Source organism: Fukomys damarensis, unplaced genomic scaffold, assembly GCF_012274545.1.
Source record: "Fukomys damarensis isolate Sample0158 unplaced genomic scaffold, DMR_v1.0_HiC HiC_scaffold_21, whole genome shotgun sequence".
In the NCBI taxonomy this organism is placed as follows: domain Eukaryota; kingdom Metazoa; phylum Chordata; class Mammalia; order Rodentia; family Bathyergidae; genus Fukomys; species Fukomys damarensis.
In genome coordinates, this window is record NW_022900933.1 from 16,902,915 (window position 1) to 16,921,469 (window position 18,555).

Consider the following 18,555-nt stretch of genomic DNA (forward strand, 5'->3'; position numbering starts at 1 on the left):
AAAAGAAAAGGCTGAAACATTCCAGAGTTGAAGTTTGTTCAGTACAGATCTGATACAATATTAACTTACTTTTGTTCCTGGGCATACTCGGAAGGTGTAAAGGCGCCAGGGAATGATTTTCAAGTAGAATTCCTTCACTGAGAATTGCTGGAAGACCAACATACAGAAAATGAAGTTAGTGGTATATTAAAAGGTCCTATTTGGGTATTATAATTCAAATACAGATCCAGAGTATCTCTGTTTTTCTCATGATAACCTCTTTTCTTCCCTAGACAAAAAGGATCACTGAGGGCCAGAGATTTAGGTCAGTGGTGCCACATTTACCTTGTAAGTGCAAGGATGAGTTCAATCACTGGTACCATTAAAAAAAAAAAAAATAGGGTAATTTAGTGAGCACTAAAATAAATGTCAGTTCTACCTTTAAAAGAGCAAATACACAAAAAATAAAAAATAAAAGAGCAAATACAAAAATATTAATCTGTCACTGCAGTTTCACTGAGACATTTTAAAGTTTTTTTTCGTTGTTTTTTTTCTTTTTTTGAGACAGGGTCTTACTACATAGTTGAGACTAACCTGGAACTCACTATGTAGCCCAGGCTGGTCTCAATCTCACAACGATACACCTGCTCCAGCCTCCCGGGTACTGGGCTTACGGGCATGCACCACTATGCCCGGCTAGACATTTTAAAATCTTAATACTCATGTCTTACTACAATTTCAAAATTCCTGAATTTGTTTTTCACTTTTGTCAGTAGAGAACATTCACCTGCAAACAAGAAAGATCACCTGCAAACAAGAAAGATCTCCTCCTCAGCCTAGTGCTTCTCAGAATGACTTCTTCCAGATCTACAAATGGGGTACCAGCAGTCAATATCCACTGTTTTTTACCTACTTGAATGGCACCAAAGATTTTCCAGAAATAGAGAGACAGGAAGATGTGGGAGTGAGAAGGGTAAAGTGTAGTATGACGGGGGGGGGTGCTCACACAAAAATGTTCACCAAAATATCTCATGTAAAGACAAAGAAAGGCCTATGCTATTTACAAAAGAGGAAAAGAAGATAAAATTCACTAACCTAAAACAAAACAAAAAACTATCATTTGAACATGTGGTGGGTTCCCCCAATATAAGTTTTAACAATGATCAATTCAGAGGCAATCTTGTTTCATTCATTTACCCCACCCATTTCCCTCATTGCCATCCCTCCAAGTTCAAAAAAAGGCTACATTTTTAAAAATGAAGAATCATACACAGCAAAATGTTCTAACAGAATTTGAACTCAGTTTTGGTTATGAGATTAAAAGGATGTTCAACAATTTCATTTTTTATGAGGACTGAATGAATTAAGAAAGTACAAATATTCAAAACAAAGTCTCTAACACAAAGTGCCTCTGAGCTCTGGGGCTTGGGAAGTTCACCTTCTTCTCTCTGCCAAAATTTTTTTATTCCAATCTTGTAGCCTGATAGCAACAACCATTTACAGTGATTTCACAAATCACAGAATAAAAGATCAAATTGTTTCACTATAGAACAAGGGATAAACAGTAAATTTATTTTAGTGAGAACTTTTTAATAGTTAAAAGTAGCTTTCTTTCATTCTTTCTTTTTTTTTTTCCAGTACCAGGGATCAAACTCAGGTTGGATCAAGGGTGCTTGCAAGGCAGGCGTGGCACCACTGAGCTAAATACTCAGCCCTAAAAGCTTTCTTTATAGCTCTGAGAGTCATGCCTTTAAAATCATCCCCAAAGTAATCAAAGGGCAGAATGCACAAGTGCGCTATGGTGCCAAGCAGACAGAACCTACAGACAGAGATTTAGTTTAGTCCAAACCAAACACCTGTAGCAGCAGAGGTGAGACAATCTTCTGCTTCCCATTAAGTAGCTTCTTTGTGTCCTAGAAACACTACAAGTGGACAATTTTGCCTTACTGACACACAGACTATTACTCTGTGGTTTCTGTTACCAAATACTAATTACATGCAAGCTCAGGAAAAGGTATACTAAGGCAAACATGGGGGTTCCAACCTTTGGTGACACATAGCAGTACACCTTTTTCGGTTTCTTCACTTTCTCAGGGGTGTGGCACTCAGAGGGTGAGTCTTCCTCTTCCTCTTCCACAACAGTGGAGGGCCGACGCTGTGAAGAGCTCATGTGCATGGGTGGAAGGTGCCATGGTGTGCTGGTACAGTTGGTAGCATTATAAAGATAAGCCTCAAAGTAAATACTCACTCCTGAAGTGGACACATTGCGTTCAACGATATTTCTCTCATTCTCTGAAGTATAACAGAGAGTAGGGTTTAAGGAAGGAGTCAAAGGAGGAAAAAATTACCTACTGCAAGTTATTTAGACCACCAGACAATAAGCCAAGTATAGCCCAAATATCAAAATATTTATCAGGTGGGTCAGTTGTGCACATATGCAAAGAAAAAGTGACCATGGAAACAGAATTAAATCGCAGTTTTCAACTCACCACTTAGGACAATAATGTCAAATTCTCCATTACTGATCGGCTGATGTTGGTATGAAATGCAGGCGTGAAAGCAACCTCGAGAATGCAGGGTGAGTCGCAAGAACACCTGGCAAGTCTGCTTGTTAGACGTCACTGACTTCTCAAATGAAACTCCAGTACTCTCTTCTTCTTGAGGGCCTAGCTACAGGAAGAAAACAAATCATCATTTAACATATAGAATTTTCCCTATCTGCAAGGCAATTTACTCTTTACAAAGAAATTTTACCTATCATCTATGTCTCACAATTACAAATGAGACAGGTACTGTCAGATACTGTAGCAGGATGCAAAGAGGAGAAAAGAGATAGGAATAAATTAGAAGGGGTAAGAATGACAGGGTGAGCCTGCTGTCCCTAGCATACAAGAGAAAGAAGGGGCGACTTACCTCGTGAATGGACAAACAGTAATTGTGCTCATCTCTCAAGGATGTGGAATTGTTTGTAGGGTTATCATACTCATCTCGGGGCACTATTTGAAGGGTGTGTGGCTGCCCACAGGTCAATACAAGAGTAGAAAAATGGCACACAATTTTGGTCTTGGAAGGAACCACCATTCCTGGAACAAATAATAGAATCAGACATTTAGTGAGATGGAAGAGATGATCTTTGAGATACTTAGATATATGCCTGTAATCCCAGCACACAGGAGGCTGAGGCAGGAGGATAGTTGTGAGTTTGAGACCAGCCTGGGCTACACAGTGAGTTCCAGGTCAGTCTCAACTACATAGTGAGACCCTGTCTCAAAAAAACAAACAGACAAACAAAAAAACCCTAAAAAGATACTTGGATCTACTAAGTAAGTCAGAGCTGGATTCTTTCTCAATTCCCTGGCATTAGTAAAACACTATGAAGAGGAGAGAAGAAAAAAGGAAACAAATGCAGTCAAATGAATTTTGGGGACTCCTTTTTATAAAATCTTAACCACTGCCAGCATTAAACAATAAAAAAAAGTATCTGGAGGAAACAGAAGTGAGAATTCCAGATACAGTGCTAAAGTCCCTCAGGAATCTGCTTGTGAGGTGAATCTTCAAAAATAAATGCTGACCAACAACAAAAACAAAGATTAAAAAAAGCATAAAAGAGGTAAAATCCAACAAAACAGGTACAAAACTTGTATGCTGAAAACTCCAAAATGCTGATTAAAATAAAAACTATCTTAAATGAAAAAATGTACCATGTTTGTGAATTGGAAGCTTCACTATAGAACAAGAGTCAGTTCTCCCCAAATCAATATAGAGGTTTAACATAATTCTTATTAAAATCCCAGCAGATTATTTATAGATTTAGAAGACCCAAAATTTACATGGAAAAGTAGGAACTAGAACAGCTAAAACATTTTTGAAAAGAATATAATGGGAAGAGCCAATTTACCAATTTCAAGACTTACTATATGGTACTGCTTTGGGACAGACAGAGGTCACTGGACCAGAACCCATAACTAGACCACCACAAATTTGCCCAACTAGCTGGGTACAGTAGCACAAGTCTATAATCCCAGCACGCAGGAGACTGAAGCAGGAGGATCACCTTGAGTTTGAGGCCAGCCTATACTACATAGTGAGTTCAAGGCCAGCTTGAACAGCATAGTGAAGCCCTGTCTCGAAAAAGAAAAGAAAAAGAAAAAAAATCCCATCCAATTCAATTTCGACAAAGGGTAAAAGGCACTACAGAGAAGTAAAAAACTTTTCAACAAATGGTGCTGAAACAACTAACATATACAAGCAAAACACACACACACACACACACACACACACACACACACACCGCACACAATCCTACCAATTAAAAAGGGACATGATCTTAAATATAAAATGTAAAAATATAAAAATTTTAGAAAAAAACAGGAGAAAATGTTTAGAGTCTGGGACTAGTCAAAATTCTAAGAACAAAAGCATGACCATAAAAGAAAAAATGGATAAAATGAAACTTTATAAAATTTAAAAACTTGTTCTGTGAAAGATCCTGTTAAGGGGATGGAAAGAAAAGCGGTAGACTTGGAGAAAATACCTACAAACAAAATATTTGATAAATAACTAGTATGCAGAGCAAAGAACTCTCAAAATCCAACAGTGAAAAAAATTAGAAAAGTGGGCAAATGACATGAATAGACATTTCACCAGAGGATACAGAGGGCAAATAAGCATATGAAAAAATACCTTTGGAAAGTACAACTAAAACACACACTTCTCAGAATGGCTAAAATAAAAAGTGACAATATTAAATGCTGGCAAGGATATGAGAAATGGAATCATGCATACATTGCTGGTGGGATGTAAAAACGTCACAGGCATCCCAGAAAATTTGAGTTTGACAATGTTTTTTAAAAACTAAGGATGTGACTACCATAAGAGTAAGACATTTATGCCCTGTTCATGGAATTTTTTTTTTTTTGGTTCCCGGGATCCAACCTAGGACCTTGTGTTTGCAAAGCAGGCATGGTGCCACTGAGCTAAATCCCCAGCCCTATTCATGGATTTTTATTAACAGCTTTATCCATAACAGGTCCAAAGTGGAAATAAACTAGATGTCCTTCAATGAGTGAACAATTAAGAAGACATTCATTAAGTGGAATATTACCAATATGAAGGAACCAACAATAGATACGTATTTTCAACAACATGGATATATGTCTAGACAATTAGTGAAAAAAGTCAATCTCAAAATGTTACATACTATATCATTCTACTTATACAACATTCTTCAAATGACAACAGGTTAATGGGTTGACAGGGGTTAAGAAATAGCCCAATGGGGGAGAGAAAGTAGGAGTGCCTACAAAAAAGGCAACATGTCAAAAACTTGGTTGTGCTATTATACCATATCACTGTAGTAATACAGTTTTGAAAGAGTTATCATGGGGAAAATTAGGTAAGGAGTACACTGGATCTCTTAATTTCTTATACTTGCAAGTGAATATATAATTATCTCAAAATAAGAAGCTGAATTTGTAGGGCTGGGGATTTAGCTCAGTGGTGCTGTGCCTGCCTGGTAAGCACAAAGTCCTGAGATGGATCCCTGGTATGGGGTGGAGGGGTGGGTGTTGAATTTGTTTGTTTTTGTTTTGGAGACAGGGTCTTGCTATGCAGATCAGGCTGGCCTTGAACTCACTATGTAGCCCAGCCTGGTCTTGAACTCACAGCAATCCTCTAGAGTGCTGGGATTACAGGCATGCACCACCATGCCTGGCTAAAAAGTTGAATTTTAAAAAGGGCTAGTCCATATTATAAGGATATAAATTGCTTTGCATTCATGGCAAGGAGGTGAGGTGATACTTAATGTATAAAGGAGCTTCTGAGAGGGGCATTCAAGCAAAGGAGATATGTGGAGAGAGAAATGGCTCAGGAGTTACTTTGTCAGAGTTTTCTTCTGTTATAAAACAAAGAAAACTGAGGACCAGGCAGGCAAAGATACACCAACCAATCTTCCTAAGGCTCCAATCATTAAGATTTGACTCCCAGGGTCAGGGCTTTAGCTGAGCAGCACAGTGCCTGCCTGGCAAGTGCAAAGTTATGAATTTGATCCCTGGTACAAAAAAATAAGTAAAAAATAAAAAGATTTGATTCCCAAAGTTAGTCAAGGATTATTCTGCAAATACCAAAATAGACTGAATCTGACGACACCCTCAAAAGAAAACAAGGGCACAGAAGGCACACAGGACCCCAACACACTAAACACACATGTTACAGAACCAAGAGTCAGAGATTGTACTTTGGAACCTCAATGTCAATGAGCATATGTTATCTGACATAAAAACATGAAGGGTGGAAAAATTAGAGATAAAGATCTTAATTCTTGGATACTAAATGTGCAGGGAGACACTCTTCAGTGACAAGTAAAACACTGGCAACAAGGTAGAATTTGGGTTGAGATACTTTTTACCTGAAAAGATTTCAAAAATAAGAAGAATTTATCTTTTGTGTACTCTGGTGTTCTTAGCCCTCCAGGACTTACCAGACTAAGGACAGCAATTCTACTTCTAGAGAAATAAAAACATATATCCACACAAAAACTTGTAGGCATATGTTGACAGTAGCATCACTTTTGGTAGCCAAGGAGTAGAAATAAGCATGCATGAGGCCCTAGGGGTTGGAGTCCCCAGTAATACATACACATATACACAATACTTTAAAAAAAACACGGAAAAGCTCAGGGATTTAGTTCAGTGGCACCTCTCCTTGCCTCCCTTGCAAGTGCAAGGTCCTGAGTTTTGATCCCCGACAGGGGGTGCAGGGGGCACAAAAACAAATAAAAAGTGGAAACAACCTAAATGTCCATCAACTTCTGAGTGGATAATTAAAATGCAGTGTATCTGTAAACTGAAATACTGTATGGCAATAAGAAGAAATGCAGCCCAAATTCATGCTATAGCACTTTAAAAGCATTGCATTATATAAAACTAGTTGATCATAAAATTTATGATTATATTAATATGAAATGTGCAGAAAAGGCAACTCTTCTGAGGCAGCAAACTTAAGTAGCGTTAGGGGTTTGGTGACAAAAATGACTCTTAATGACTTTGGGTTTTCTTTGTGGGGTAATGAAAATGCTCTAAAATTGACTACACTGATGATTGTCTAACTGTTAAAAACTATTAAACAGTATGCTTTTTTTTTTGGTACTGGGGATCGAACTCGGGTCCTTGCACTTGCAAGGCAGGTGCCAGAACTACTAAGCTAAATCCCTGGCCCTAAAGTGTATGTTTTAAATGGATGAATTTTATGGCATGTGAGTTAAATCTCAAAGGGGAGACTGGGGGTGTAGGTGAGGAGCAAAGTACATGCTTAGTAGGCATGAGGCCTTGGTTCAATCTCATCAAATCCCACCAAAAAGAAATGACAAAAGAAATGGGGGTGGTGGAATGGGAGTAAAGGATGGGTGATGGGGGGTGGGAGGGTGGAGGAGTAGAGAGAACAGGAAAAAAGAAAGAACAATGAACTTACCAGGCTGAAAAATTTTGTAGTAGGGACTATAGGCCACATTTAATCCACCAAGCTTCACTGTAATTTCATAACGTCCAGCCCTACGCACAGTGAAGGCCACCTTTACTACATTAGAATTAGGCTCCTGAAGGACTTCCTGGGTCACTGGAATTTCCATTGCTAGTTCAACATGGGAGATGTGAACTCTCAGTCCCACAGGCCGATGTGCAGGGAAAGGCTGCCCGTTCTTATAGAATAACTATAGGGAGAGAAGAGAGGCAGCCATTAATGAGCAGAGGAGAAAACTTTTCCACACAAGAGTGTGGCGAGAGAGGAGGTACTAGTGGATGAGGTCACACTAGTAAACCCCAATGCCTACCTGGCTCCTTACAGCCCTGTTCACAGAAACAGAGATAAATTCCCCTGGCATACCAAGGAAAACTATTAAGTTATGAACAAATTCTTAATGTGTGGAGAGGACAGGGATGGAATACACTAAATCAATTCCACACCAATTTCAACTTGACAAATTCTGCCTCTTTGGTGTTCTCAGTCCTTGCTATTATACTCAGTCCTTACTATGGCACTGAATGAACAAAGCACTAGGCAAAAGTGGAAGGGTTTAGGCTCTCATGCCAAGCTTGATATGTCACAAAGGAGAAGTCATTTCAACAACCAGCAAAGTTTCTCTGTACATGCTGGACAGCAATTTTTTTGGGCTATGACCATACAGAGGTATGGAAGTGTCCTAACTACTCAAGTGAGAAAGCAACCATAGTCAATACATAATGAACAGGTGTGGCTATGCTGCAGTAACAATGTTATGTAAGAAACAGAAAGAGGGCCCAAATTGGCCCTTGGGCTATTGTTGGCAAAGTCATCTCTTCTAGTATTTTCTTTACTTTGAAAAGGTTAACATTAAGTCTTTTACTTCTCTAATGCTAAGTACCTAGTAAACCAAAAGGCTAGAGAACATCATGACTTTTTAGATATTAACAATTCCCAAGTTCTTAGGAGGGGCTAAAAAACAAAGGAAAATGTTAACATTCCAGTCAGCACCACCAAGACTAAACTGAGCTCTGGAAAGCAAGTGACTCAGAAACCCCAATGGGTATGGAGACAGAAACATTCCCTTACATGCACTCGGAAGGCCATGCTGTGGCCCACCTCATAGGGGTCCTTCCAATCCCAGGAGACTTTGCAGGACCGTGGATCCAGGTAATTTCCCCGCACGTAGTCATAAATAGTTCGATCCCCTCGGCGTTCACGGTCCTCATTCTGAAGGAAGCTGACTACACGTGCGGCAAGCTCAAAGAGAAACTTAATTGTGAAGAAGAATGCAACCACAGACACTGTGACTCCACCTATGTAAATGAGAGAACACACAAACCACCAGGCCAGTTACACATTGCAGTTTTTCAATGCAGAACAGGCCAGCCATCTTGCAAAACTTAAAGGGAGTCAGGATGAGACTTCAAGTTGCCAAAAAACATTGTACTGGGTCACTATGTCTAGGAGAGGAGGACTTCTAGGCCAGGGGTCAGCAAATACAGCCTTCAGGGCAAGTCTTGCCCTACAGCCTTTTCTAAAAATAAAATTATACTGGATCACAGCCCTGCCCTTTTGGGTATAAACTATCTTCAGGTGCTTTAGGATCACACAGGCAGAGCCAAGTAGTTATAAGGAGACTGTATGGCTTCAAAAGTGAAGTATTTACTCTAGCCTTTTACAGAAAAAGCCTGTCAGCCCTCTTCTATAGCACAAACTACCTGTGATGCATACCTGCATAACCTGCCACGTGCTAGGGCTTCACAGAAGCAATGAAAATAATGAGCATTCTATTCCCTCTTTTCAGAAGTCTTTCCCTCCCTTGTCCACTTGGTCTTGCCCAGGTTCCACCAGAGTAAGATCCCCTCTTTCCAGGCTCCCTCAAACTCCTGTGTCTACCATAACTTCTCATTTTTGACCATCTCCTTTTTGCCTTATTCGACTTTGACTCCACTGTAAACAGTGTCTGGCACAGAATGTAATTACTCAATAAATATTTCCCAAATGAATGAATTCCTCCGCCAACTCTGTGAAGGTACATTCTGGCACAAGTGGAAATACTTCTCGCTTTGTTTTCAAGGGGGAAGGATAGGCAGGAACACAAAAAAAAGGAACTAGGCAAACCATAACAAAAAGATAACAGAGAGCTTTTTCTGTAACATACCAATAACGTAAAACATCAGGTCCCTTCAATGCCAACAGACAGCCGAGGATCACAGCTGCAGCTGCAAAAGAAAACTTTATTTTTTTTTCTGCAACTTTTTCCTTAAAGAAGTATCAGAATGAGACAAAGTAAAGCATATGGCTTAAGCTAAACATCTTCAGGCTAAAGCTTTACTATTCCTGTCTTCTATTTCTAGCTTGACAATTGCCCTAATACATATTTCAGAGAAATAAAGAGAGACTACATCATTCCCCCTAAAGACTTCCAGTCTATCAACCAGCCTAGGAACACCACAACTAGCCACGTGCTGCATTGCTAATTACAAAATGCAATAATCCAGCTTTCAAGTTCCTGGGTACTAGGGTCCCAAGACAATTTCCCTCTCCCATGCAAAGTAGATAACACAAACAAAGAGGATAATAGGATCACTTTCCCCTTTTACAGTATTTGCCTTCTGGAGCAATTCAGCTAAACAGGAACAGCTATATGAAATGCACATTTTAAAAAGTAAGTATTATTATTGTCATGTTGGCAAAATGTAATTAAAATGAACTCTGAGTCATGGCAATAATGAGCAGTGGGGATGTAAGAGAAGTCATTTATATCATGAACAACTAGACACTAACAAGCCCTCTTGAGAATACACACAGCAGAAAAGTCAAGGAAAAATAAAAAGTGGAGATGACAGTTCTCACCCTAAGTGATACCTACCACAGAGTTGGGAGTCTGAGGGAAAACTTACACTCTTGTTTAAACTTGCTTCCTGAACAATCAGTCTCTGTTATTCATTGGTTATTTGAACTATCAAAGAAACCACCAAGGGATATACTGCTGACCTTCATATCTCATCACTGAGAATGACGTTATGGGTTGTATATGCTCTCCATTCTACACTGCACTGAACTTTTTTCAAGAAAATATTATATTAAGGTTATCAATGCCCAGCACCTCTGTCAGCACCAGAATATTACTGAGACACAACTTCTAGGCTTAGATCCGGGAGGGACCAACAAAAATTTTTTTTAAATAGTGTGCATTTTTATATATGACTATGCTCAAAAAACCTGAGACAGAAAATGGCCCCTCAGTTCCTTTGATAATAACATACCCACTGGAACCGACAGAGAGTAGGTGTTTCAGGAATAACCAACTCAGATTTCACAGAAATGATTCTTTAGGCAGTATCTAAAGTCCTATAGAAAGAAACATTGGAGTTCTCAACACACGTGAATTGAAGCGTTTGCAAAAGAGTCTATTATAGAAAATATACAGACCCAAATTTTGGGATCAAAACTACTGAGTCTCCTTCCCAAATAGGTATCTTATCTCCTGGAACCCTACGTTAAAAGCTGCTATCATCTCTCAAGAAGCATCTGTCTGCAATTTCCAGGATGTGCTAGATGACTCACTGGGACCAAATTTGGCAGTTTAACTATCTTAGGTACTTCCTCAGCTGGACAGTTTCTAATCTTCCAATGTGAGCTAGATATGAAACTTCTGGTCCTCAGGAAAGTTAAGACATTCAGCAGAAAATGAAGTACATGTGACTGATGGTACAGACTTGACTTGTGGCTGAAAGCCTTTGCTCCATGGAGGAATTAGAACAGTGCCAAATTTATGGCTGAAGTCCCAAGGGCTGGAAAAAAATCCCCACCTACGATCTCTGATAACTTCAAGAACCTTTCTTATGAGAGGCAGCTGACAAGCAGTTAAGGCAGAAGCCTGGGGAGTAGTTCCAGGCAGCAACTGTGTGGCTTATCTAGGCTTTGGAACTTTCATTGCTATAAAAAGAATTAAGATTTAATAATTTCTGTGGTACCATTTCTTTTAGTATGATATAACTTCAATGTAACTCCCCATAGCAATCAAAGCTTTAAAATAAAAAATATAACAAACAGTAAGATACAGAGAATGAGGGCAAAGGCTCTAGGGAAGTGACAGAAAATCTATGGCATACATGCTGAGCCATCCCGGTCCACACGTGAGCCAAGTCGCCCTAGCGTTGCCTCAGCAACCGAGCATCAGATAACAGCACAGAAGGGCTATGCACAAGCTTGGAAAGGAATTGCCACCCCAGGCAATGACTGGAGCTGAGACTCATTGACTCATCAGCTGCAACTTGTCTGAGCTTTTGAATGGCTGGTCAGTATTCAGGTTCAATTGTAGTGTTGACACTTTGTGATACATAAATGGGTTTGGGTTGCAGTTTGGGCTTTTGGTCTCTAAAAGGTTTGCCATCACCACTCTAGGGTTAGATTACTTGGATCCACACCCATACCCTGCCATTCATAACATGATTTTGGATAAGACCTTCAATTTCTCTATAAAGTGCCAGTTTCCCTGTCTGTCAAGTGGGAATAACATTTGCACATAACTCGCATGAGTGAGGTGATACAATGTTAACACGTTAACAGCCTAGAACTGTACCTGGCACACAGTGAGTTCTTAAGGTTTAGTAATTACAGTTATCATTTATAAAGTATTCATATCATTATTCCTTTGCTGTAGAGCCAATAGAAAATAGTTCTTTATGGCCCACACTTTTTTTTTTTTTGGTACCAGGGATCGAACTCAGGACCCTGTGCTTGCCAGGTAAGTGACAGCGCCACTGAGCTAAATCCCTGGCTCTATGGTCCACACTTTTTTCAAAGAGAAATGTACTGAGGACTATAAAAGGCATGGATGGCTTCTCTTACTGTACCAAAAATCTCAGCCTGTGTGGAAGACTTTTATACTATTCTAATTTGATGCCTGTTCCGCCACCTGCCTTGCAAGTGCAAGGACCCAAGTTCGATCCCCGGTACCAAAAAAACACCAGAACAAACTAATTTGATGCCTGAAAACTTTTATAAGAAGTTAAAAATTCATTCTATAGCCATTCATCATGCAACTTCTTAATGTGCCAGGTACTGGGGAAATAGCATAGAAATAGCAGCCCATGTCCCATTCCATTAGCAGTAATTAGCTTTATGAGCTTTACAGTAATGAGCTTTACCTTACTGAGTCCTTAACCATTTCCCCACTCTCTTCACTTATTCCTCAATCAAATCATCACTACTGATTTTTCTAGACCACCTAGATCTATTCCAGTAATTCTACCTTTCTTCACCAATTGTCTTTATGATTTAAAACTTAGCATACCAATTAGTGCTTTTTTTCAAAGGATTCTTGTTTTTTCTTAAAAAACTCTTTATATCTAAGGAGTTAGCTCTGTCAATTCTTCCCTCACTGATGTGACCTTTACAAAAATCCCACTGCTCTACAACAGCTCAAAAACTCAACAATACATACTCACCGTAAGTTTTCCCCAGGGTCACATTCTGAATTTGCCTTTCTTCTAGTTCCTCCTGAATACATCACACAGCCACTTCATTCTTGTCAAATAATTTATTTAGATTTCGTCTCTCTTGTGTAACCATTTTCTGTCCTTACTGATCGAGTTGAGAGTTCTCTTTATCCTTTCTCTCCTGTCACCCTCACTCAACAGTATTCTAATTTCCTACAACTATTATTATTCCTCATTATTCATTCTATGATCTACCTAAATCAGATCCTCCACATTTTTACATATTAGGCCTGAAATGTCCCATCTCTATGCCTTTTCAGAAATCATCTTTTGCCTGGAATATTCTACTCCCCTCAGTCTCTATGGACTATCTCCTGATCCTAAAGTCTAGGGAAAATCCTATTCCATCTTCCTGATCCTCAAATTAGAAATACTTTCCCTCCTCTGAGTTTCCACTCAACTTTGTTTTTATTTAAGTCATTTGTATTTTTTGTCGTGTTTATTTTTCATTTCAAAGTGGTAAATAACAAGAGGCAAAGACTAGCCTTAAAAACTCTCTAATGCATACATTACACCTGCATATCATAAATGAAATAAATATGAGTATCTCTTGAGTGGTCAGGGTCATGTTATGCTCTTGTTTTTACCCAGAATGCTAAGGATCAAGAACTTCCCAGATGAAAATTTCCTTTCAGATATAGTTTGGGGGTTTTGCTTATTTTTGTGGTGCTGGGGTTGAAGCCAGGGCCACATACATTAGGTAAGCATTCTACTCCCAGCCTCAGTTATTGTTTTAAATGACTTTTTTAAGTTAGCAGTATGTTTACTTGAACTAGTATATTCTTGTAAGTTCTTTATACCAAAAATTGCCAATTTAATTCAGTTTAAAAGTATATATGACATGTCTATCAGTGGGGACAGGGGTTATCATGCTTATTTTTCTACAACAGTTTCTATAGCACCCTTAACTTTCTGCTGCATAAAATTATATTGGAACTTTTCCAAATTCTTTTTTTTACGGGGGTATCGGGGATGGAACTCAGGTCCTTGTGCTTGCGGGGCAGGCATCGGAACCACTGAGCTAAATCCCTGGCCCCCAAATTCTAATTGTTTAAGCGTCCACCATACTATTTCATATAATTTATTATATATGTATATGTATTTATATATACTTGTTCTTGCCCTTATACAATTTAGCAAATTGTCATACTCTAAGGCTCTAAAGTAGCAATAGCAGTAATAAATTACCCTCTATCCTCTATGAGAGAAACACTTATCATAGGTTAAACACTTTGTTAAGAACTTTCCATGTTAGTTTAAGTAGTATAATTATTATCAAAACAATTTGGCAAGACAAGCATTATTCTCATTTTACATATTTAAAGAAAAAAAAAGGACTGGACTTAGAACTAAGTTAGTAAATATCTCCTAGCTGGTTAAATGACAGAGATGAGACTCAATCCTATTTCTAACTCTGAAGCCCAAAGCTCTTAACCTCACCACTACACTGACTCATGAAAATGAATGAAGCCACTGGGAAGCCAAGTACTTGGGAAGAGAAAGGATTGAAGAAAACAGATAAAGTATAAAGAAATTATATAATCTAACTATAAGAAATCTTAACAGTGAAGCTAAAATTAGAAAGATAAGCTTTTATGGCTCTTTTGTTATCTCTTGAACTAAAAATAAAGCATGACAATGAAAAGTGGAATGCAGTATCTAGTGCACCAATCTAACTATAAGAAATCTTAACAGTGAAGCTAAAATTAGAAAGATAAGCTTTTATGGCTTTTTGTTATCTCTTGAACTAAAAATAAAGCATGACAATGAAAAGTGGAATGCAGTATCTAGTGCACTTGCTCACTAAGATATTGGGCAAGTTGCTTAATACCAGCACTTTGGCTCACATTACCTGCAAAAGGGGGAAATATGTGAAAATAACTTGTCATAAGGGAATACTAAAGTTGATTAATGTACATATTCTAAATCTTTTGCGCTCTGGAGTACAAAGTTTATAATTAAATATCAAATAAAATTTAGTTCTAACACTGAAAATAAGTTGTAAAAAAATCATTTCCCAGAAGTGTAGAATTGGTTTCTTCATGTTCAAACTTACCCTGCCAAGAATAAAATCAACTCTCACTGCAACTCTATTTCTTTTCTTTTTTTTGAGATGGGGGCTTGCTATGTAGTTCAGGCTGGTCTTGAACTTACTATGTGCAGCTCAGGCTGGTCTCAAACTTGTTGCAATCTTCCTGCCTCTGCCTCCCAAATACTTCCATTATAGGCGTGCATCACCATACACAGTACAACCCATGTTTCAACAGCTATCTTCTGCTGAGGAGGCTTAGGAACTGGGTATACTCTGTGGATCCATGTTCAACACCCGAAAAACTGATTTTTAACACAGCTTCTTACCTTACCTTTAAACGAGGGCCCATGTTTTGAGAACCAAGTTGTTCACCAAAGCAGGTAACTTTTGGCTCCTTTCACTTTGTCTTCCAACTTCCATATGAAGAGGAAGGACACAAAGTCTCCAAAAAAGGTCTGTCCATCAGACCTTTACTGAGGATGTGTCACAGTAAGCAGAGGATCAGTGTTTCTGAAATGAACTGCATGAATTCTGAGGTGACGAAATCCAGCCCAGGAACATGTCATTCCCAGACTACTCTAGTGCAGGGTGCGATTCACTGTTGAAGGCATCATTTCTTCTGGTGTCCCAGCATCCTATTCTAAAAAGACAATAGGGTAAGCATAATAGGTTTTTATTCCTGAAAGAGTTCCCCAGAAAATAACAAAAAGGAAGTAGAACAGGCAGTAGGCCTGCTACACTAAAAGAAACCAAGTTCGGAAACTCTATGACCAAGCATTCCCCACCAAAACGCCACGATTTCCCTAACGTCACACCAACTCCACAAGAGTGCAATGGCAACCTCACTCCCCTAACTATGTCACTCCTCAGAAGGAAGCTCTAGCATTTCAGGTATCTCTAGATCTTAGGGAGATTCAAGCCAGGGCACAGTGTTTGTTAGAGACCAGTTTCAGTTTAATGGGGCTGGACCACAGGGCCTAGGAACCACATGAAGAGAAATCAGACAAAGGCTCAGGCACCACCAGATTTCAGAGAGCTACACATGCCATGAAAAGAACTTAAGATAATATTCAGCTAGAAAAAAAAGATAAGACACCGAAAAGCTTTAAAATCTATCTATCAAAGAAAGCCAAGTGTGGTGGCATACGCTTGTAATCCAAGCACTTGGAGGCTGAGGCAGGAAGATTGCCTGGGAGTTTCAGGCCAGCCTGAACTACATAGTGACACCCTGTGTCAAAAGACCAAAAATCAATCGATCAATCAATCAATCCTATCTATCAGTCTGTGCAGTCTGCTCCCTTTGTGCCTATGTATGCATTTCTAAAATATGGTTAAACCACATTGTTTCTCTGATGTGAGAAACTGAAAATGGAAATAAGGACTAAAATATATAATAGATACTGGGAAATGGGAAGAAAAGGAGGGAGAGAGAAAGGAAGGAAGGGACAAGGAAAAAAGTGAAAACAGAAGGAAAAAAATGGAAACAAAGCTTACGTACATAGGAAGCAAAGGGAGCTTGTGGGGAGGGGGGAATGGGAAGGAAGAGGCAGGACGTATCATGTCCAGATGCAAATTCCCTATGATGCATGTTATAATTGTGTATGACTAAAATATACCAATAAATGTTTGCTATTTAAGAAATAAAATTAATTTTAAAAATAAATTATGGTAGCCAGGCATGGTGGTGCATGCCTGTAATCCCAGCACTCTGGAGGCTGAGGCAGGAGGATCGCTGTGAGTTCGAGACCAGTCTGGGCTACATAGTGAGTTCAAGGTCAGTCTCAACTATATAGTGAGATCCTGTCTCAAAAAACCCAAAACAAACCAACAAACAAATAAATAAATAAAATATGGTGAGGGCTGGAATTTAGCTCAGTGTGGCCATGGCTGCCTCACAAGTGCAAAGTTCGATTCCCATACCAGAAGAACAAATAAAATTTAAAAATAATAAAATATAACAAAACATGGTTCAACAAGGCTGATGCTATCTTTAAGACAGTAAAACCTGCTTTTACAAGTGGAGGGGAGGAATCTGCGAGTTTTCAAACTAAAAGTCACCAAGTCTTATCAAGTCAGTTTGTAACTCTCAAAGATATTCATGAACCAAATGTAGCAGAAAGGGTGGTTATGGCAATGCATACACAAAAAGCCACCATAAAACAAACGTGAATTCAGTAAATGGTAAGATGCAGTCTTACCACAAGGCCAGGACTGTTCTAAGTGCTTCATGACTCATAACCCTAACAGAGATAAAAATTATCCTTACATCACAGAGTAGGACATAAAAAGTATAAGGTACTCTTTCAAGGTTATATACAAAAAGGATTAGAATTGAGCCAAAACCAGACAGCCTGAATCAGAGTTCATGTTTTTAGTGACTACTTCCTCTCTGCTATAGGAAAACAAGGAAGAAAACATGAAATGCTTCCAAGAACAGAAAATAATGAGTGAAAGCCAGCAGATCAAGTAAATCAGCAAACTTTTAAAATTAAAAATAAGTATACGTATGTATTTTAATACACAGTGACAGACTTGCCAAGTACATGAGCCAAAACCCGAGTCAACTAGCAACTGGAACCAGTTTAAAGGATCCACAAACTAGAGAACAGTTAGGTAAACTATAAGAGATGCCTACGATAGAATGTCACTTAAGGATTTTTAAATGACACTTTTACAGAACAAACACACAGGGAAATGCTTACAAATAAAATGATAAATGAAAAAAATAGAAATAAAGTTGTTTAGTATATGTCCAATTTTAGAAACATTATGAAAACTGAAAAGCCAATGTGGTGGCGCATGCCTGAAATCTCAGCACACCGATGCTACAACTGGATGATCCCAAGTTTGAGTCCAGCCTGAGCAACTTTGCAAAACCCGGTCTCAATATAAAAAATAAAAAAGGGTCAGGAATGTAGCTCAGTGCAGAGGCCCTAGGTTCAATTCCTAGAACCACAACTACCACCACCACAAAAAATGAATAAAAATTAAAAAGACAAGGTAAAAAAGCATAAAAATGTTAATAGTAGTCATCTCTGCATAATGAATTATAAATACTTTTTATAGGAACGGGATGTAGCTCAGCAAAGCTGCATCTGCCTGGCAAGTGCAGTTTTTGAGTTCGATCCCAGTACCAGAAGAAAAAATAATTATGCTTTCTATATATTCTACCTCAGTGTTTTCCAAATTCTTTTTTTTTTTTTTTGTACCAGGAATCGAACTTGGGTCCTTGCACTTGTGAGGCAAGCAGCAGGACCACTGAGCTAAATCCCTGGCTCCAAATTCTTAATGCAAGAACAGGTAAAAAGTTTATAGAATTTTTAAGGACCTATTCTCCTCATAGACTTTCAGCAAGTTATTTTTTTCCCAAATAAATGATACAAAGACCTAAGATAAAAAAATATACTTAACTTTTATTTCTATTCATTAGAATTTTAGTGGGTCTTGGGCTAGGGATTTAGCTCAGCAGTTCTGCCGCCTGCCTTGCAAGTACAAGGACCCGAGTTTGATCCCTGGTACCAAAAAAAAAAAAAAAAAAAA

The 18,555-nt window shown here is 38.7% G+C and overlaps 1 protein-coding gene across 5 annotated transcripts in view; it reads right to left on the reverse strand.

Moving 5' to 3' along the window:
- The window catches only part of Arel1 (apoptosis resistant E3 ubiquitin protein ligase 1), a 45,296-nt gene that overhangs the window by 13,155 nt on the left and 13,586 nt on the right, over positions 1–18,555 (reverse strand). For 3 of the 5 annotated variants that reach the window (XM_010645493.2, XM_010645494.2, XM_010645495.2), the window contains 8 exons: positions 15,347–15,655; positions 9,638–9,698; positions 8,563–8,789; positions 7,447–7,684; positions 2,893–3,062; positions 2,469–2,649; positions 2,024–2,271; positions 70–147 (listed from right to left, as the gene is read on the reverse strand). In XM_010645493.2, coding sequence (XP_010643795.1) covers positions 70–147; positions 2,024–2,271; positions 2,469–2,649; positions 2,893–3,062; positions 7,447–7,684; positions 8,563–8,789; positions 9,638–9,653 — 1,158 coding nt within the window. In that variant the 5' untranslated portion in view covers positions 9,654–9,698; positions 15,347–15,655. The remainder of the gene's footprint in view (positions 1–69; positions 148–2,023; positions 2,272–2,468; positions 2,650–2,892; positions 3,063–7,446; positions 7,685–8,562; positions 8,790–9,637; positions 9,699–15,346; positions 15,656–18,555) is intronic. The other 2 variants (XM_010645496.2, XM_010645498.2) reach the window with 2 other exon arrangements.